Consider the following 22483-nt stretch of genomic DNA (forward strand, 5'->3'; position numbering starts at 1 on the left):
TGAATTACTTCAACACAAACCTATTTACAGTAAGTGATTTATGCAGTTTTTAAAAACATATGTGACCTGCAATGACAAAAGAATCCGAAAGTCACTGACGGCTGAGCCGAGAAAATCGAGTTTGAAGTCAGGTCATCAAAATTGGTCAAAACCATATAATTTCTGTTTCTGATATAACTTTGTAGTCTGATGTTTCTTCTATCTGTTGAAATTTCAAAGCTAAATGATCAACCTTTCACACGCCTGGGACCGGGCGATCTAAATGATTCCGAGCTGTCTTTTGTGCACTGAAAGCGCATCATACAGCGTGTGAAATTCCTGCACGACTTCACATATATAAGGACCATTCTTCCACGTCACACGATGTAAGTTCCCATTCCAGTTTTGTGATTTATAATAATTTTCGACTGGATGAATGATAACCTACATCAGTTTAAATAATCAAAGGAAAGGCAAGAAATAAGCATTTTTCTGGGCCAAGATTTTCTGACTTTCAACAGAACAGAAACGTGTCTGAAGATTTGGAATTTGCGCCGCAGAGAGACTCCACCCCTAGCAATGAAGGAGTGATCTTATTGGTCAGTAGGTGGCATCCTGGTTTCTGATTGGTTGTGCGTAGACTGTGCTGGCGCTAAGCTTGAATGAACATCGCAGAGGTTGCTAAAAGCATGCTTTCTGTTGTCAAGAGGTGAAAACTGTCTTACCTCCCCTTAATCATGATTGCGTCGGAAGGAAAACTTACGAAGTAGTTTTCTCAAAACGCTGATTTCCTAGACCACTTGACATGCTCTCATAAAATCATCGATATCTCCGCAACCGAATACTTTTATGAATCATATTATACATGGAACTAGAAATGTCGCTTTGGCGACTGGTATGCCTCCGCCATAATGCATGATTTTTCCAATAGGTCTAGATAGTACATGTGGACAATGTGTGATTACATTTTCACAAAATTGGCAAAATATTGAAATGACAAGTTTGTCACAAATGTGTTGAATGTTCACCTTCCTTGACCTAGGTTTAATTGGATGAATAGGAGAGCATGTATCTAGGGATTTAAGGACTTTAACTTGACTTTGACCCATTCATACATTTAGGCATTGAGTAATTTTCAAGGTACAGGTGTGGAGAAAAAGTGCAATTTCTGAATTGAATAGTAAATTGTTACCATTTTCATCTGGCCCTTGACCCTAAAATTCATAAGATAATCACTTTCAGGTAGAACATGCATAATATGTACTAAGTTTCAAGATAACTTGAGCCACTTCGAGATATGGAGGAAAAAGTTAGTTCAGCACTTTCACTTGATCTTTGACCTTTTGACCTTTGAGGCAAAAAAAGAAGAAAAAAAAAACTTTCCAAAGAATTTCTATTAGGTTACACATGCATACACCAAGTGTAAAAAAATAATAACCCTGCTGGCATTGCATAAATATGAGGGAAATAGTAAAATTTTGAAGTGTTGCACTTGACCTTTGACCCCTGACCTTTGACCCCATGAACCCTACATTCTCTAGATAATCACTTCCAGTCAGTACATGTATATACTATGTTCCATGAAGATACCTTGAACAATTTTCCAAGGCACGGAGAAAAAAAAAAGTTTTGATATTTTTACTTGACCTTTTGACCTTTGACCTTTGACCTCATGACCCAAACTTTCACCAGAGAATCTTGATTGGGTAATACATGTATACACTAAGTTTCAAGAAAATATCTTCAGGCATTCAATAGATATGGCGAAAATAGTGAAATTTCATGTATTTGACCCTGACCTTTTGACCTTTGACCTTTGACCTCATGACCCAAACTTTCACCAGAGAATCTTGATTGGGTAATACATGTATACACTAAGTTTCAAGAAAATATCTTCAGGCATTCAATAGATATGGTGGAAATAGTGAAATTTTATGTATTTGACCTTGACCTTTTGACCTTTGACCTTGAGCATGTGCACCCAAAAGTTGATAGGCACAACTTCACCCCCTAATACACATACATGCCAAGTTTCATTAGGATACCTCAACAGGTTTTGATAGTTACCTTGTCCACAAAATTCATTACGGACGGACGGAAGGACGGACGGACGGACGGACGGAAGGACGGACGGACGGAAGGACGGACGGACGGACAACCCGAAAACATAATGCCTCCGGCACCACTTCGTGGCGGAGGCATAATTAAAACGGAACAGTCAGGGAATAATGTCGTGTCATTTTCAGAATATCAACCTCCCACGACTTTTGGATCCTTTTGTTGTAGCGGGTCACATATCTCTTCACGTGTCAATGGACTAGGCTTTACCCTGTATATTGTGGTTTTTTCCACTCTTCAGCTTGTTTGTCTCCTTTCCCTCTCATATCTATTTTCCTCTATTTCTTTATTTTCCATCCTTCCATGTGCACAGACACATTAATCTAGTTTTTGTGATATATACACTATGCAAATCTGGTTTATTATCATTATCATCAATTTGTCTCTATCTTCACAAGATATCTCTTGGAGATCAATATCACGTATAAAAGTTCCATCCTGGAACCTTAGACATTTAGTACTTTTCTCAGGATTCTCACCGTCCCCAGCAATGCTGCTTTTTGGAGCGTTTGCACTTGATCGGGCACACCCACATCGTCCTAGTGCTGTCGCAGCATTATTATTATTATCATTATTATTATCATTACTATTATTATTATTATCATTAATTATTCTTGTGATAGTATAGACTGATCCGACCTTGCAGCAAAATCTGCTATTACTGCAGTGTCCCATGCACGCATGCATATGAGAATGCATGATATACATTGTACAATGGCAACCGCCGCAATATATACATCATGCATTTAGCATACGTGTGTGCAACCGGGACATGGCAATGAATGGCGGGCATTTTGTCAAGTCGAATCGGTCTACATATGTTAGATCAATCTTCTTAGTGTAGTTAAATTATGCTCAGGACTTTATGAAATATGCATGTATGACTTCCAAGGGAACTGATTTCCACAATCAGTTATTCAGAACAAGGAAAGCACAGGATGACAAACCCACCTCCCATGGCACTTTGTCATCTGGAACAGGGAATCTGCGAATGGCTGTTCCTGGATAAGGACTGGCTCTGGATTTCTGATGAATCATTATTCCAAGAGCCTCAATAGAGATAGGCACTTCATGTTTGCGCACCTCAACTTCAAGGTCCAAGGAACCTACAGAAAAAAAGAGTGAAAAAAACTTGTTTTGGTTTGTATCAGCTTACCTCCCTCTCTTCACATGCACTTGTACATCCCCCCTGCATTTATTTAATTCCTTTCCCTTTAAATAATACAAGAACAGTATTATAAATCGGTACTGCTGTATTAAAGGTATACAGTTTGGACATAACAAGAGAATTATATAATAATAATAATAAAGGACATTCATATTGCGCAGCTACTATAATAATATACTCTACTGCGCATTACAAAATGACATGCATACAAGAAATTCAAACAGAAAATACATTACTTCACGAGATGCTTTTTAACCTGACCTTAAACTCATTAATTGTAACTGCTTGTCTTACAAACAAAGGGAGATTATTCCATAATTTTGGTGCAGCGTACAAAAATGCCCTCACTGTCACCAAGAGGAACTTTTGATTTCCCCGATGGATATTTCAATAATGTTTGATCCTGTGAACTTCGAAGGTGATAAAATGTTTGAAATGATGTTTTTAACTCTACAAGTTCCTGTATGTACACTGGTGCTGTACCATGAATAGCTCTATATACAACTAGAATTATCACTGAAGGTGATTAATACCCCCGCCCTTAGTGTTGCTTCATAGTATGTGATGTCACGAGGGCAATTTGTGCATTTGTCGAATTGGAAACAGAATAATTTTAGTTTACTGTACCATTACAGAGTTGACATTGAGTATAAAACTTACAGCAAATGGAAACATGCTTTCCCCCAGCATCACTACACACCAAATTTGACCTTCATAGCTTGAATTGTTTATTTTGATACAAAAATGAGTGGTTACCATGGCAACACATTTTCCTTAAACTAACACATTGGTGTCTTGCAAAACTACACTTCTAGATCATGATACATACTTAAATTTGACTTTAATTGCTTGAATGATGGAAAAGTTATTCAATCTGCAAGGTTTTGGTAAAATTGTGGTTACCATGGCAACGGTTTGTGTGACAAACACAAAATTTATGTGTTCCACATCTATACCTCAGGGCCATAATGCCTACCAAATTTGGTTTCAATTGCTTGAAAACTGTGGCAGAAGTTCACTCCACAGGATTAAAAAAAAATGCGGTTACCATGGCAACTCATTGTCCGATACAAATACAAAGGACATTTTGCCAAACTACACTTAAAGAGCATCATACACACCAAATTTCACCTTCATAGATTAAATGGTTCAATTTGATACAAAAAAAAAGTGGTTACCATGGCAACACATTTTTCTTATATTAACACATTGATGTCTTGCATAACTACACCTCCCGATCGTCATACATACTAAATTTGACCTTAATTGCTTGAATGATGTGGAAGTTATTCAATCCACAAGGTTTTGGTAAAATAATAGTTACCATGGCAATGCTTTGTCCGACAAACACTAAAATTCATGTGTTCCGCATCTATGCCTCAAGGCCATAATGCCTACCAAATTTGATTTCAATTGCTTCAAAACTGTGGAAGTTGTTCACTCCACAAGATTTTGAAGAAAACATGCGGTTACCATGGCAACGCTTTGTCAAGTACAAACACAAAGAGTGTCTTGCATAACTACACCTATAGATCATCATAGATACCAATTTTGAAATTGACTGCTTAAATACTATGGATGTTATTCAATCCATAAGGTTTTGGTAAAATTATGGTTACCATGGCAACGCATTGTCCGACAAACACAAAAAACATGTCTTGCACATCTATACCTCAATATCATCATTTACCCTAAGTTTCATTTAACTGTAGGAGAAGTTCACGACGCAAGATTTTGCAACAGACCGACCGCCCGCCCGCCTGACCAAACATCATGGCGATTCTTATATACCCCCTTCACACTATGTGTGGCGGGGGTAGAATTAGCAGAGTTTTAAATATGATTCTCTGCTTTACAGGCAACCAATGTAATGCACGTAGTAATGGACTACAATGAGAAAAACGAGGAGAAATGCAAACTAATCTAGCACATGCATTTTGCACCCTTTGTAGTTTACCTAATTCTCGCTATCGCCAATGACGTAAAAAGTACCCGGATGTTGATTTAAGCGTCATTTACGGTGCATTATGGGATAGTCCGGTAGCAAAGTCACTTCCGTTCATACGCGCGTAATACGTGACTGATGCTATTTACGCACACAACCGACCATATTCTACGTGTACTTCCTGTTTTCTCGACTTGAATTACAGCTTTAATATGATTTGAAATTTCTCCATTCTTAAGAAATTGCTGTTAATACGACTATCGGTTGTTGCTGCGAAGCTGCCATGTGTTGTTCGCACGACAATAAATGAAAAAAATCTGCAGAAATAGGACCATTACTGGCATGCGAGACGTGATGTGGCCGCGTGGGTGAAGTGTGCGGGTGACTCCACAGCGCAGTACGTGCACGCGCGACTTGCTAGTAGTGGTAGAAGGCCTAGTGCCTACGTACTTACTTGGAAGAAGTTGCTTCGGAGACAGGATAAGTTCGAGATCACGGTTCGTTCCCAATTGTGTTCGCGACATTTTGACAGAGAATAAATAAAAAAAAAAGATGGGCATTCCATGACGATATCCAGGTGGGTGAATATTTTCCAGCATATTTTCAGCGTATGCAGAGATGAATGATCTGTGATGTGCACGTCGATCGCATGATCAAGCAGTATGCTTTCTGTATGTACTGTTAGCTTATGCGTGCAGTGGTGTATGGTGCATGCTAATGCAAGGCCGGCCGCCGGCCTAGGGCAATGCATGCGGGGACTACAGTGTACGAGTATGACAGGCCTGGCCACTTGCTGGCTCGGGCGGTACAGCCGCCTATACACTGTACTAGTATCCGTGGTCGGGCGGCACGGCGCTATAGGTAAAGGTACACGTACGCGCACGCTAGCGCTGTGCAAATTATGCCCCGCGCCGGAAGTGCCCTTGCTATGAAGTGCACTAAATCTTGACGAAAAAGCCACATCTGGGTACTTTTTACGTCATTGGCGATAGCGAGAATTGATTATCAGGTGAGCCATAAAATAAACTGTTACAATAATCCAATCTGCTTGTGACAAACGCATGGATGATTTTTTCAGTACTTTCCCATGTCAAATGCTTCCGAATATGTACAATATTAAACAAATGATAAAATTAATTTTTACATACTTCAGAGATATGTCTGTCAAAGGCTAGGCGTGAAATAAACCACACTCCCAGATTCCGTGCAGAATCAACAGGATAAATATCAACATCAATCACTTAACTTCAGGCTTTCAATGCATAATTTTGAAACTTGCTGTTGAGTGCCACATATTACAAATTCAGTTTTCTTATCATCATAGAAGATTATTGGATAATAACAATTTGTGAAGATGCACAATACATCGCTCCATAATGGACACAGAATAATTCTCATCTGCTGCATAATATATTTCCTTTGTACATTCTTTTTCCACAGAAGTAGAAATTGTAACTTGACAATATAAACAAATAACATCTTATTCAATCAACTTGAAGAAACAACAACAATTACACAAAAAACAGAATGAAAAAGAAACCAAACAAATCCACTCCCTCAGCCATGTCAGCAGATCCGTACAGCTGCCCCTCCTATAGCCTGTACTACATTCATTTGTCCCATTCCCTACACACGCACAAAACACACACCATGTACACACCACACAGGCACACACACAAAACACACACCAACACATACACAATCACAATTGCATTCTATAACAAATTGGCTTTACTGCTTCTACCCAAACATAAGCCTACACCACCAAAAGTGTAAAGATTATGAAGATCAGCTAACTGACCCTGAGTGCAAAGGAAAATGTAGAGAACAAGAGGGGAAGAAATCGAGAATGAGAGACAAAGAGAGATAGCCACACTCTTTTTAATGGAATACACATGGAAATTAAGATAATATCTAAGCAAATAACAAAATCTGGTAGTGTAGCTAAAACACACTAATTATTTTCATGTCATTTATGGATAAATGCATCCTTTAATTGCCAGGAGCGCAATTGGCTGTGACTCCACTAAAAAAGAAAACAGGGCTATGGTTTTCACAGTGTAGCGACTTGTACATACATTCATCATGGCTACAAGTCACGCTTAATTGTTTTCCAGACTTTGATCTTTATTTTGATACTAAATTTGCGTATAATATTGGTTCTTATCATGACGATATAATCAGTTGAATTTGCGTAAATTTTACCTGCTTTTCACGGAAGATTTTGTCGTCTAAAGTTCGTTTTTGGTTCCTGACCGGATTAAGAAACTGTTGTTTCTGATTTTGGCTTTTTCATAGAGAGGAAACTTAGATGCTCATCATATATTGGAGTCAAGGAGACGCAAGCATGATTTATACTAGTTTTTCCGTCTTGAAATGTCTGTAAAATTCACTCCTAAGCCGGAAGTATGCTCCATACAAAGTGTACAGTGGCGCGAAAGAGCTCTCTCATTGGACAGTGCTTGCATTCAGCGCGCGCTGTACCACTGCTTCTAGCTTCTGTCCAAAGCACAGAAATCTACACGCGTGCCTATGCAAGCATGCGCTATGCATGCATGTGGCATGAAACCGTAGCAGCGTAATGAGTAATGCAAGCGCTGAATGCAAGCGCTGTCCAATGAGAGAGCTTACTGTTGAGATTGCACGGTTGCAACCTGACCAGCCCTGACATCGATGTATATTTTACTGGTTCCTGACCGGATTAAGCAACAAATTGTCGAGATATTTACATGGATACAAATATTAGGAGATGGACTACCAAATATGCATTTTCATAGAGACGCAAGGTGAATCTGGTATTCTTTTGACATCTAGAACATGTACTGCACGAATTACTTTTTTCATCATTTTTCAAGCTCAAATTACGCTATGACATTTTTCATTTACAATAATTTTAGTAACATGTGAGGATAGCTTACATATTTTCCTTGAATTTGATACCAAATTTGTAAATATAAGGTATATTTTTGTTGCCGAAAGCCCAAGGACAAAATCCCCTTACGCAGCTCATTACGTATGCAAGCCTCGAGCAGGCTTGCATACGAGTTGAATAAATACGAGTGAATTATCGGGTGCTGCGGTCTGACTGTACAGGCAGAAGTGACCCCAAAATATTACTACTCACTGAGGGGCACAGCCATGAAGTGAAGAGTACCTTTCAAAGCACAGAGTTCTATTATAGTTTTAACAATTCCAGAAACTCAAAATTGAGGCAGAGTTTTTTGGTTTATATTTTGGATCAAAAAATTTAAACAAAAGATGGGAACAAAATGTGAGGCAAGAGGTCGTATAGTGGATGCGACAGTGTGGAGTGACCCTACACTGAGGGTAAAAAGCAGTGCGCAATGCCTGAATTGCTTTGTATTGTCACAGTTGTTTTGTTAGAAATCAGTGATTTCAAAGAGTGAAGTATGAAGCAGTGCATGATGTCAGAATAGTTTTGTGATATCACAATTGCCATGTGACATCATTTCACAAATAGCATGATACTAATTGGAAAATGTTGTCGTAAAAAGTGATGCCAGGATGCCAGGATTCTGACATAGCTGATAATACCTATAATCATGTGAAGCTCTTTTAACCAATCACTAGAGGAATACATTTTTAAAAATCCCAAATACAATATTTAATATTTTTCCTTTGGTGGGCATTTTTTTTTTCTGTCCGAGATAAAAATTTCATTAAAATAATCAAATTGTTCACACACTTCCACCTTTTTGTATAACCTAAAATTCCACAAAATATATCTCCCCAATCCATATGACTCACTTTGTACAATCCAAACTGATAAATTACGAATACGCATAAGGGTTTTACCATAGTGACCTGACACATCGAAAGCAGCCACAAGTTGGATTCTTAAAATTTTCACATAACAAGATATTTTAGTTCACTCTGTAAGCTTTGATTTGATGTATAATTCACTGCAAGACAAGCTCCACATCGAGAGACATTTCAGATTGAATGTGGCAAACACGAAAATTATGTGACATCAAATTACAGAGAAAATCGCTTCCAAAGTTTGCTCCCGGTTTCTCTCTCGTTTCATGATTATACACTTTCCGGGGCGGAAATTTTGCGTACATGAACTCCTTAGCAACAATATGTTTACTTGAATCATTCCTTATGAAAATTCACACCATGCATCAAAAAACATAGGACTTCATACTTGTAAAATTTCTAAATGAATAAAACACCCTCATTTTGTCTTAACTGGCTTAAGAAAAAGGAGGTTTCGTTATAACCGAACATATAAACAATAAAAAACATAGAGCTGATTTTATTTCTAATTTTGCGACCTGAATTTTTCTTTCGTTGGAACCAAAATTTCATTATAACCATATTCGTTGTAACGGGAGTGCACTGTACAACAGAGGCTGTGTCCGTTTAAAAAACACAACGGCTGCACCATTGGTAACTATTGGCCAAGCGATGGGTGGTACACCTGTCAATCACCAGTTAGGACCACAACCGATAGATCTGCTATGTTAATGGACATGCATCATTGTGCCCATTTCTATGAAAGAGTCAAATTTCTTTTTTCTTTAACTTGGTGGACTCTTTAGTGTTTTTAGAATAATACATGCAGTTACTTCAAGCTAGAGGGGTGCATCAATTTTGAACTTCGTGTTGTGTTTGAATGACTATTATCACCTTAACCCTATTCTAACTGGGCTATTTGAGACCAAGTTTTTACTGGGGGGGGGGGTCAATTTGACCCCCCCTTCAGATCTCGGCCGCCGATCGCGCGATCGCCGCAAAATTTTGCCTGAACATAGAGCCAGATGTCAACTACAAGATTACATGGTCATACAATAGAAAAATTTTGATTTCATATTTTTTAATAAATTAATTATGCAAATTAACGCATAAAATCATATTTTCACCTATAACTCCATCAAAAAGACTGAAGGATTATTAAATTTTTGTGTCAGAGTTCCTCAAGACACATCAAACAATTTTCTTGTAAAAAAATAGCGCAATCAAAATCATTTTCTTTTGTTTTTTATTGTTTTGTTAATTTCTTATGTATTTTATTGTTTTTTCGATCTTTTGTTTTCTATTGTTTTTTTGCCAAAATTTGTTGGAGGCACTTTTTCAAGCTTATCTACATTAGAATTGATGTATTTCAATGCTTAAAAGTTGAAATAATCTAATTTATATCAATTAAACAAAAAACCACAGTTTGCATTGGATTTGCACACGAAATCATGAATTTGAGCGGTTTTCGGGTTGACATGCATATGCAAAACATTGCATAACTTCAGAACGGTGTACCCGGTCATCGCAAATTTGGTCTCAAAATATGCGTGAGACTCAAATGAAAAAAGTCATGAAACGACGCGGCAAAATCTTTGCGCGTTGCGGAATCGTGGCGCGAAACGTCGAGGGGGGGGTCAATTTGACCCCCCCCCCAGTTAGAATAGGGTTAAAGACTATTGATAATAAAGAACACAAAATTTCAAAGGCATTCATATGTACTTGTAAGAAGGAAGAAAAAGGATCTCACTGGATACTAAAGACAGTAAAATTGCAAGAGATCACTCAGGAGGGTGCTGTTTGGTTGGCGGATGAACAAGAAAGAGGACATGTGAATGGCATGCGTGGGCTCATGGGGGTGGGGGCTTGCGGGGGAGAGGGAGGGAATATGCACAGAAGTTTGCGCGTTGTGTTAGGCTCGGTTGCGGCACGGTGTTCGTGGGATGATAGCATAATTTATGGGAGGCAGTCAATTGTTTTTTACTGATGTAGATAGGATAGCGTAATTCTCATTATCTATGTCCGTATTTTTTCAGAAATTCATAGAGAAACTCAGTCAAGGAACCAGAATGAAATCTACAGAAACCTCCTTTCAAGACTCCCACTTGTCCACACAGATGTACTTTCAGCTTTTAGAAGCGTCTGACCCTGACAGACCAAGCCCAAGTAGGGAACGCTGCGGCACTGTGAGCCAAATCTATGCACAATATCAGGTCAACTGCCGCACCCTCCAACATCCTGCCATGGTGTCAATGCTGAAAATATCAGCCTATGCCAAATGCCACTGCCTGACTACAGAATTATACAACAGCAATTTCATGATGCTATCCTTGATCACACAGCACTGAGAACATGCATGAGTGGAGAGAATGGTGTACTTCCACACAATATACCTAGAGGAAATGAGATTTGAAGTGTGAATTTTCTTCAATTTGTCACCCTCTAACAATGAAATTTGTAAGATTGCAACTACTGCTCTGTAATTCAACAAACATGTCAGAACAAGGCAAGTGCAAAATGTGTCTCCCCATTTGCGTAGAGAAATTAATTGTTTTTCTAACTCCCAGAAGTTCAATAATAATAATAATAATAATAGTGGCTACTTGTATAGCGCACAGGTCCACTTTTCAGTGCTCATGGCGCTTCAAAAATGAAAAAATATCATATATTTACATGCATATACATATTCAAACATTTCAACAAAGAAAAAAAAATGGTAAACAAAAGCAAATATATACCATATAAAGAATACAACATATATCAATTAAAAATACAATATTAATCCAATATTAACGACATACAGCAATTACAGTCCTCAGTATGAAAGGAACAGATAAGTGACCCCACCCATGACATTTGACCTTGTAGTGACCTTCAATTCCCCAAGTGACATGTACCATCCAAGTGGCCGAGACCACCTCCAGAGCGTGGCCAATTGCACGGCCAATTTTGGCCCTGCATTTGGCCTTTTGCGCCTTTACACTGAAATGGAGGTGGCCGAGCCTCGCACTGTAAACGGGGTCAAATGCTCAAAAGCCGAGGGACTTAGCTTAATTCACATGACAGCATGATTTTCATTCAACAATGACGAAAGATTAATTTTGCACATCAAGGTAATATAGTGGTCACATGTGTAAAATTTGAAGTCAAATGCCTAAAAAACTGAGTTAGCTGAACTAAAATGTTTATATGATTTTTACTGTACGAGCTGAAATTTTCGCATATCGCCTTTGAACCGCGAAAATAACAACACACAAAAATAACAACGTGAACAGATAAGCACAGTTAGACCTCGCAACCGCGAAATTAACAACACGTGAAAATGTTCTCCTAGTAGCAATTCGCGAAAATATCAGTACGCAAAAATTTCAGCTCGTACAGTATTCAGAATATACTGTTACCATGGCAACACATTGTTTAACAATGACGAAAGATAAAGTTTGCACATCTTCGCACAATAAGCAGTCACATGTGCTGAATTTCACGCTAATTGCTCAGGCTGAGGGAGGTAATTGAATCCACAGTATTTTTGTATGATATTCAATCGAAATATGCTGTTACCATGGCAACACATTGTTCAACAATGACAGAATAAATTTGAACATGATGTACTATAGCGGTCACATGTGCAAAATTTCAAGCCAAATGCTCAAAAACTTGGGGAGTTAGCTATAACCACAGTATATTTATATGAGTTTTCATTCAAAATATGCTGTTACCATCATGGCAATGCACTTCTCAACAATGACAAAAGATAAAGTTTACACATCTATGTACTATAGCAGTCACATGTGCCAAATTTCAAGCTAAATGCTCAAAGACTAAGAGAGTTAAAGGGGCATAGTCCCGGTAGTGTAGAGGGCGCTGTTGATGATACTGCCGATCACCGTTAACATTGATACGAAGATTACCAAAGTTGAGCTGTCATCAAGAGTACTAAAGTGCGTAGGTGTTGCTAAGTAACGTTGCCTTCGTTGTCTTCTCTGTGCATCGCGCAGTCTGTAGTAATGCCAGGGTGCGTGCATATGTGCTTGTTATTATGACATCACAAAAGAAGTTTGCTAAAGCTGTCATCCCCCTCAGCCGAATCATGAGCCGAACTGTGATCGGACCACTGACTACAGTGGATCGGACTTCTTCAGACTCGGGGAAGTGGGCCAAAGCGTAAGCGCTAAAGAGGAGTCGATAGCGTAGGTCTCTATAGGAAACTTGCGCCGTGCGCCCGCGTACGCATTTGACTGAAACATGGGGACCATGCACCTTTAACTGAATCCACAATATCTTTGTATGATTTTACTCAAAATATACTGTTACCATAGCAATGCATTGTTCAACAATGACGAAAGAATAAGTTTGCACATCTACAAATATTGTAAATACTATAGCAGTCACATTCCAAATTTCAAGCCAAATGCTCAAAGACAGAGGGAAATAACCGAATCCACAGTATTTTTGTATGATTTTGATTCAGAATATGCTGTTATTATGGCAATGCATTGTTCAACAATGATGAAGGATTAAGTTTACACATCTACGTATCATAGCGGTCACATGTGCTAAATTTCAAACTATATAATATGCTCAAAGACTGAGGGAGTTAGCTGAATCCACAATATTTTTATATTCTTTTTAGTGAAAAAATGCTGTTACCATGGCAATGCATTGTTCAACATCGACAGAAGATTGGTTCTACACATCTACATACTGTCACATGTGCCAAAATTCAAGTCAAATACAAAAAAAAAAATAAAAAAACACTAAGGGAGTTAGGCCTGCTGTTGCCATGGCAGCAGATTCATTCACAAAAAAAAAAAGCGTCCTGCATAACTACACATTACATTGATCATATATCCCAAATTTCAAATGAATTGGTATAAAACTGAGAGTAGTTCAATATTCAACATTTTGCAAGATTTTTCAAAAATTTGCCATTGCCATGGCAATGCATTATGCAATGCTAACGAAAACGGTGTCTTGCACATCTTCCTTCCATAGGAGTCACACATGCCAAATTTGGGGTTAATTGCTGAAAAAATGAGCACGCAGTTCAATCTAAAAGTTTTTATGAAAATATGCCATTGCCATGGCAACGCATTGTGTGATAATAACAAAAAAGTTGTCTTGCACATCTACCTTTAATAGCGGTCACACATGCCAAATTTGGGGTCAAATTTAGGGACCGCTTGACCGCCCCCGACTGCGGTCACCCGCCCTCAGAGTGATTCCTATATACCCCCATACACAGTATGTGTGAGTTGGGGTATAATAACCTGAAATTCCACAAAATATTTCCAATCCATATGTTTTGATTCGTATATTCCAAAATGCTGAATTACATATGCCAATGAGGATTTAACCACACACATACAATCACACCTTTGTCCCCTTAAAAGCAAAGTGAGTCCACGGTGTTAACTACTGTACAAGTGGATATTTTTACACAAGTTATTTCTCCCGGTTAAGCCAGGTAAGGTTCTGCAGAATCCAGACATTAATCCGTTGTAGGCCTACATGTAGTAAGCAAAAATATCTAAGTGCTTTTATTTTTGCACTAGTTTCTGGTAGAGCAACAATTTCCACTTTTACAGAATACAATGTATATGCATAATATGTCAGGGCTCTACATTAATTCTTTTCTCTGGTGGCCCGTATAGGCCACTAAAATCTTTAAAACTGAAAATTTGGTTGCCCAAAATAATAAGAAACATAATTCATTTTGAATTTAACATACTCAATTGGGCCACCAAAAGATAGCCTTTAAGGCAATCTGTTCTGTGTATGTACAAATGCATCATAGAGTCATCTTCTCACCTGGTTTAGCTCTGATCTCTTTCAGCTTAGGTGGTGTGGCCTTCACCCCTTTTGAGCTGCTGTCCAGCAAGGCAGCAATTATCCAGTCAAGAGCCTCGTTTGTCCTTTCCATCTAACCAGGGATTTTAAAGCATGGCAAATTCATGTCATAATTATCATTATTATTACTGTCATCATCATCATCATCCATCAATTAAACATATTGCAAACAAACAATACAAACATTCATACACAATATTACAATGACTGCACTTAACAAAAAATGTGTTCTTATTGTATCCTGTTCACCCTTTATGAAGGTGTTGCATAACTGCAGGCAGTTGTGCGCAACTTGCCAAAGTTGCATTTGGCTTTATGTGCAACTTTCAATTCAATTCAATTCAATTCATTTATTTCATTCTCATTTTCTTTCCAACAAAACATTACACGAGGTAAATCAGAAAATCCATCATTTAAAGCATGTATACAGTACAAAGTGCGAAGGATTAACGATATACAACAAACTAATAGAGATGAATCATGTATACATACGGGAAAATACAAAGTTATATTTTGAGGAGAAAAAAAAGAGAACTGAGAGGTCCACTAAAAAGCAGTGCTTGTAGATTGAGGACCACTCAAGAATTTCTTCCAAAAATACAGTACTTCACATACAATTACAAATACAATACACACAACAATACACACAACAACATGGTATAACTAAACTAAGGAAATACAATCGAATGGAATGGGACAAAAACAAAATTAGTGGAAGAAAGGGAAAGGAAGAAAGAGAGAGAGAGAGAGAGAGAGAGAGAAATGAGAGAGAAGGGGGGGGGGGAGAGGGAGGGAGAGGAAAGATAGAGAATGCCTACACGCTGAACAAGAGAAACTGAAGAGAGAATTGATGAGGTGCTTCGAACAGCTGGTGACTGCACGCAGCTGTGTAGAAATTATGCAAATAACATGCCGTATTTCATTGCCTAGTAATGCCGTTTTTCACTGCGTAATAATGAATTAAATAACCGATGATGACCCTCATGTTTGCTGTAACCTGTATAGGTAATGAAAATAAATATCTCAGCTAGAATCTAACAAAAAAGATTTCAAATTACGCTTAAATATGTATAACAATGAAGAATTTTTTATTTCAGGACCTAATGAATTCCAAAATTTAGGGCCGATGTATATAAATGTGTTCTGAGCTAATAAGGTTCTCAAAAGGGGTAAGTGAAACTCATTAGACCTCCTAGTAGGATAATCATGAAAAGATTGATTTCGTGGAAACATTGAATTAAAAATATTGGGAAGAGCATTTGTGTTATAATTGAACATGAACTGGCCCAGTTGAAAAAGGAAACAAATCTTTAATTTTTAAAATCTTATATTCAATGAACAATGAATCTGAATGAGAACGTGGCGAAACCTCACAAATAATACGAAGTACTTTCTTTTGTAATAATAATAGTTTATCTAATAAAGTTTGATGGGCGCTTGTCAGTTGAGTTGAAACTCAACTTGTCAGTTGAGTTTTATAAAGTCGTTCGTAAGTGCGACTTTATTTAGTGTAAACATATCTAACCTTCATAAACAAGGGTGATCTTGAGCAAATTGCATGCAATTGAGATATGGACATCTGGGTGCTATTGTGACCCTGAGAGCACAGGGATACTCGATGGAGTGAAAACGAACACAATGGATTTGTGGAGAGTGTAATTTTTCGCGGCGCTGTGTGATTTGTGCTGCAACAGCCCAGCCAGCCATAAATATACACTGTACAAGATACCTGCAGATTCTTGTTTTCCATGATCAAAAGGCCTCTTAACTGCCAAGCTTTTTGTTGTTCTGACCACACACTTATGAGGGGAATTGAACCTTTTTTTCATATTTATTTATTATCATTTTTTAGGCTCTAGAGCAACGAAAAAGTGGATGATTTTCATGTGCATGAAAGCAATTGGTACGTTACGCAATGCTACGGCATCAATAGTACAAACTACACAAGTGCTCATATGTGCATATTGTGTGCACCATGCACCTCCCCCCCCCCCCCCCCCCGTACATATTCTCCTTCCTCTACAATCTAATTACCGAAAAGTAACTGCAACCAGGTTCTTCTGTCACCTTTGTTTGAATGCAAAGGATATGCATTAAAGAGACAGCACTTTCTTAAAAAGAGGTGACTTTTTACATTTTGTTCTCACATGCCTTTAAAGACCAATGTATTTCTTTCCGTGTGATCATTTATAGCTTGGGTATGTAGCATGTTCAGTGTAAGTCCAAATCCACGGGCAATAATTGATGGCAGGGAATGTTCTGGAGATTTTGGACATTTTCAAAATAAAAGAATCGGCTCCAGTGTATATTTGTGAATCCCCAAATGAATATCCAATAAACACAAAGAACGTCAAACGACGGATGCGAATGTATCTTCATATTTTCGAATTCCTTGGACATTCATCAGGCATTTGCTAGTGTGATACACTAAGTTTCAAGAAAATATCTTCAGGCATTCAAGAGATATGGTGGAAATAGTGAAATTTTATGTATTTGACCTTGACCTTTTGACCTTTGACCTTGAGCATGTGCACCCAAAAGTTGATAGGCACAACTTCACCCCCTAATACACATACATGCCAAGTTTCATTAGGATACCTCAACAGGTTTTGATAGTTACCTTGTCCACAAATTTCATTACGGACGGACGGAAGGACGGACGGACGGAAGGACGGACGGACAACCCGAAAACATAATGCCTCCGGCACCACTTCGTGGTGGAGGCATAAAAATTTTTGTATTCATCTGTCCTATGTAAGCTTAAGTTTCACAGTGTTTAGTCAGGAGAGCCATGTGGCTCAATCGGTTAGTGCGCTGCATGTTCATGATGTTGTACCGGAGGATGAGAAGTTCGAGTCCCGCAGGATGCTGTTTAATCATTTTTTATTTTTCTCTTTTTTTTTTATGCAGTTCAGCTTCACTTTGATGTCATTTATCTTATTATTTCTTCAAGTATACCCCCCCCCCCCCACGAAGACACACACACACACATAATATCCCTTGATTTGTATCGGAGGTTGGAGTGCTTCGATTGCTCATGGGAATTTTTTGTTATCACCAAATTACAATTCATCTAGCTGAACATGGATACTCAAGCACAGCTCTAAGTAGTTATGATATAGCGCCATCTGAGGTAAACTTTTGGATGTGATTCACTTTCAGTAATTCACATCCAAACGCGCGAACAGGCATTTTGTCTTTGTTTTGCACCTACAAGGGTACTGTAATGTTGCTCTGGGACTGTTGTCAAATGACCCTGAAAATAGTACTGAAACACACACAACTGTAATGAAATGTCACACTTGTTGATCTTGTGTGCAAATTCCATAAGAAATTCATCTGTAAGGAAGAGGGGAGGAATGGAGTCCATTGGTAGTTAATGAAAACTACAGTTTTACTGCATTTTAGTTTCTTCTCTGATCTTAATATGATGGTTTATAAATTCGAAATTGTCTTTGTGCACAAAAAGTCTACTCTGCAATCCTGTTATCACATTATGTGGGACTATGTGCATATTGAATTTTATATCATTTTAGCTCTAGAAAATCTAATAAATTTGCTTCATTTGTCACATGCAAGGTTATAAGTTACCCCTATGCAGTTTTTCCCTTGCCATCTCTTGTTTTCTCTCCCCTTTTCTCTATGTTTGTTCTTGTTAGACTGTAACAGGAGAGGTGGGAATGTGTACATTTACATAACTCAACTTGAGCAGGAATGGGAACTGAATTTAACAAGGAAAAGTAGAAATTACGCGGTGCGTAATATATGTCCCCGCCGGAAGAAGCATTTAGTAGCAAAATGTACAACATAGGTAAAAACTCAAGGTCAAAGGTCAAAGAAGTCAAAGGTCAAAATTCTGTGTAGAAGTTTTGAAGCCCTCACCTAGTGCCATCACATAGAGCAAACGGAATCGAAATCGGGTTAGAAATGGCGAAGGAGTAGCATTTTGTAGCCAATGTACAATATAGGTCAAAAATCAAGGTCAAAGGTCAAAGAAGTCAAAGGTCAAAATTCTGTGTAGAAGTTTTGAAGCCCTCACCTAGTGCCATCACATAAAGCAAATGGAATCGAAATCGGGTTAGAAATGGCGAAGGAGTAGCATTTTGTAGCAAAATGTACAATACAGGTCAAAAATCAAGGTCAAAGGTCAAAGAAGTCAAAGGTCAAAATTCTGTGTACAAGTTTTGAAGCCCTCACCTAGTGCCATCACATAAAGCAAACGGAATCGAAATCGGGTTAGAAATGGCGAAGGAGTAGCATTTTGTAGCCAATGTACAATATAGGTCAAAAATCAAGGTCAAGGGTCAAAGAAGTCAAAGGTCAGAATTCTGTGTAGAAATTTTGAAGCCCTCACCTAGTGCCATCACATAAAGCAAACGGAATCGAAATCGGGTTAGAAATGGCGAAGGAGTAGCATTTTGAAGCAAAATGTATAGGTCAAAGGTCAAGGTAAAAGGTCACAACTGAAATTCTGTGTAGAAGTTTCAAAGCTCCCATGTAGTGCTATCATATAAAGCAAACAAGAATCAAAATTGGCTCATAAATGATAGAGAAGTAGCAAACTGAACATTTTGATCACACACGGACGCACACACAGATGGACGGACACACGTACACACACACGTACGGAGCCCGTTTCATAGTCCCCTGCTCGAACTCGTTCGGCGGGGACAATTAACTCAGGCCAGGTGTATAGCATCTTGTTCATCTCTTGTACCCGCTGCATGCTATAAGGATTAGAACCAACACTTGCTGTCGGGAGAAAGCTCGGTGGTCTAGTGGAGATGACACCTGTCTGGTGATCAGGAGGTCGTAGGTTCGAATCCTGCTCGAGTATGTACGCCCATGATTTTTCATCATGGCTACTACTAAAACACTGATCAATTCAGTCCTTTAAATATTTACATCGATGTATGGCCAATTTGTCAATCAGTTGCAATATTTTTGAAATGGTGCATGTCCATTTACACAACAGATCTATTGGAATTTAACATGTTAAAGATGATAACTACACAATAATCTAACCAAACCATTACTCTTCCTTGTTTTCAAAGCTTATTGCAATAATCAATCATAATTCAGTTGACACAACTACTGTAGTACTCCTCACCGTATTGCGCACACTATTTTACCTTGTACTACAGCTAATTATTCTTGATCGACTGTATGCATATGCTGCATGCAAGATGTGAGCCTGTGTACATGGGTATGTTTACTGCACTTTCTATGGTGGTACAAGTACAGGAGACAACCGACTGTCAGTGCTTGAGTGCATTAGGACTTGGATGTGTGGACTAGAAAGGGATGAGACAACCTACCGTCAGTTCTTGAGTGCATTAGGCATAGATGTGTGGACTAGAAAAAGATCACGGGGAGGGTTTTTGGGAGGATTTTTGCTAGAAACAACATGAGATCATCAAGATGATGTTTCTCATTCTGTCACACGTAACATTAATCAAAGCCAACACCTTGTCCCCTCTCCAGTGGGCATCAGATGCCTCCATTTCAAGTTGTGACAAGGTTCAAACATAGAATGATTAAAAAGTAATTAAAAATGAAAAGCAAAACCTCACCTCGAGCAATGAATGCCAAGGACAGTAATGGCCTGTTTGTTAACAAATATCACACATTGTAATACCTGTACAATGTACCAGTACTTGACTCTACATGTATTCAAGTCATATAATACATGCACATAACAATAAACAGAAAGCATCCAACATATGCTTTGCATTGTGGGATATAAAAAACAGGTACAATTTCACACAGCATTCACACACACTTCTCACCTCAAAATAATTGCGACTATTCAAATAAAAGTGAGACTTTCAGAAACGTCACAGTTTTAGTGGTGAATGGATCGCGATTTGAATCTCAATTAATATGGTAGCTGCAATTATTGTGTCCACCCACATAAAAAAACAATGTTTTTGCATTGCGATTCAAATGGTGACCAAAATAATTGCGACTATTGGTGGCTGTGTGAATGGGCCTATTGAGAGCAACCTGCGGTGGATAAAGATGAATAGGGATGTAACATCAAACAAGATCAGGAACAACACAAAAGTAAAGGACAGGAAAGGCTGAAATAGCAACAGCATGAGAAACATATCAAGGTAACGTAGAAGACAATTCTATCATTATTTTTGTCTCACCCTGTCCTCCAGTCGACTGAGTCTCTCCTCTAGTCCCTTGCTCCCTAGCAAGCCAACAGTACTTGAAGTACCAAGTCCACCATCAGAGTCCTCAAACACACGGTCCAGCTTGTTGGTCATATCTTCAACTCTGCAGTGAGAGTGAAGAACGTAATCATTTGAAGTTGATGCAACTGTAGTCTCTCTTTCTGGACTGCTTCATTGCTTGCTTACACAAATATATGATTGACTAACTTGCATGCAATTCTAGGAAATTAAAAGAAGCTGATGAAACTGTCGTCTCTCTTTCTGCAGTGCTTCATTGCTTGCTTACACAAATTTATGATTGACTAACTTGCATGCAATTCTAGGAAATTAACAGAATTGATATGTCACACACATCTATTTCATCAATTAACTTTCCATAAAGGCCCGGTCACACTGCCCAAAAGTCGCGTAAACGCATGAATCACGCAAGAAATTTGGTTGTGCGTGCTTGTCTGTCGAAAATTTTCGCTGATTTATGCGATGAAAATCACTGATGAATTGCGCAAGAATTACGGAAAGATCACGCAAAAATCACTAACAAACCATGCACTTTCAGCGCATAGGCACGCAAAGGCCCCAAATAGGGCGAATTTGTGGTTGTGCGCGACTGAGGTCCACGGAAAACCATGCATAATCTGCGTATTATCACTAATGAATTGCGCATGATTCGCGCATGAACGCGATAACGGCAACATTTTCGCAAATAATCACTGATATTCCACACATATTTCGTGCATTGTTCGCATAAGAACTACGCAAATATTACGTAATACAGCGCAGTACTGCATAAACTTTTACGCGAAGCCGAGTTTTGAGCTGCTCAAAACCTGGAATCACGTAAAGCGCCGATCCAGTGCACATCGGCGGACAACTACGAAGGTTCCACGTCAGACAAACTCATAAAATGCGCAAATCGTGCATGTATCGCGTAAGGCTTGAATTTCTTACGTGATTCATGCGTTAACGCGACTTTTGGGCAGTGTGACCGGGCCTTAAGCAGCTACCCGTTTATATTTTGTATGCTGTGTGCTGTAATGAGATTGATGAATCATTCTACAACTGTATGAGAGGAAGTGCTTTAATTCCTTCAATTGCTTACCTTGTGCATTAAATATTGATAAAACTCGAACTATCACTCAGTGTGATTAATACTCCCACCTACATGTAACACTGAGGGAGTTAGCTCAACCAGCAATTACTTTGTATGCTTTTTATTAAAAAAATAGTTACCATGGCAATGTATTGTTCAACATTGAATAAATGTATATTTTGCTTACTGATAGCATGAGGGAGCAAGATAAGTAAATTGGCAATTACTATGATTTTCATTAAAAATGCTGTTACCACGACAACACAATGTTTGCACTTAACAAAAAAATGAAGTTTGCACAACTATACATCATAGCCGTCACATGTGCCAAATTTCAAGTCAAACGCTCAAAAGCTGGGGGAGTTAGCTGAATCTACGTTATCGCATGATTT

At 38.5% G+C, this 22483-nt stretch overlaps 1 protein-coding gene across 1 annotated transcript in view; it reads right to left on the minus strand.

Moving 5' to 3' along the window:
• LOC140238363 (transient receptor potential cation channel subfamily M member-like 2) overlaps positions 1–22483 on the minus strand; it is a 370479-nt gene that overhangs the window by 80062 nt on the left and 267934 nt on the right. The window contains exons 26-28 of the mRNA XM_072318295.1: positions 20975–21104; positions 14781–14892; positions 3049–3203 (exon numbers count right to left, since the gene is read on the minus strand). Of these exons, the coding sequence (XP_072174396.1) occupies positions 3049–3203; positions 14781–14892; positions 20975–21104 (397 nt within the window). The remainder of the gene's footprint in view (positions 1–3048; positions 3204–14780; positions 14893–20974; positions 21105–22483) is intronic.

Source organism: Diadema setosum, chromosome 14 (assembly GCF_964275005.1).
Source record: "Diadema setosum chromosome 14, eeDiaSeto1, whole genome shotgun sequence".
In the NCBI taxonomy this organism is placed as follows: Eukaryota; Metazoa; Echinodermata; class Echinoidea; order Diadematoida; family Diadematidae; genus Diadema; species Diadema setosum.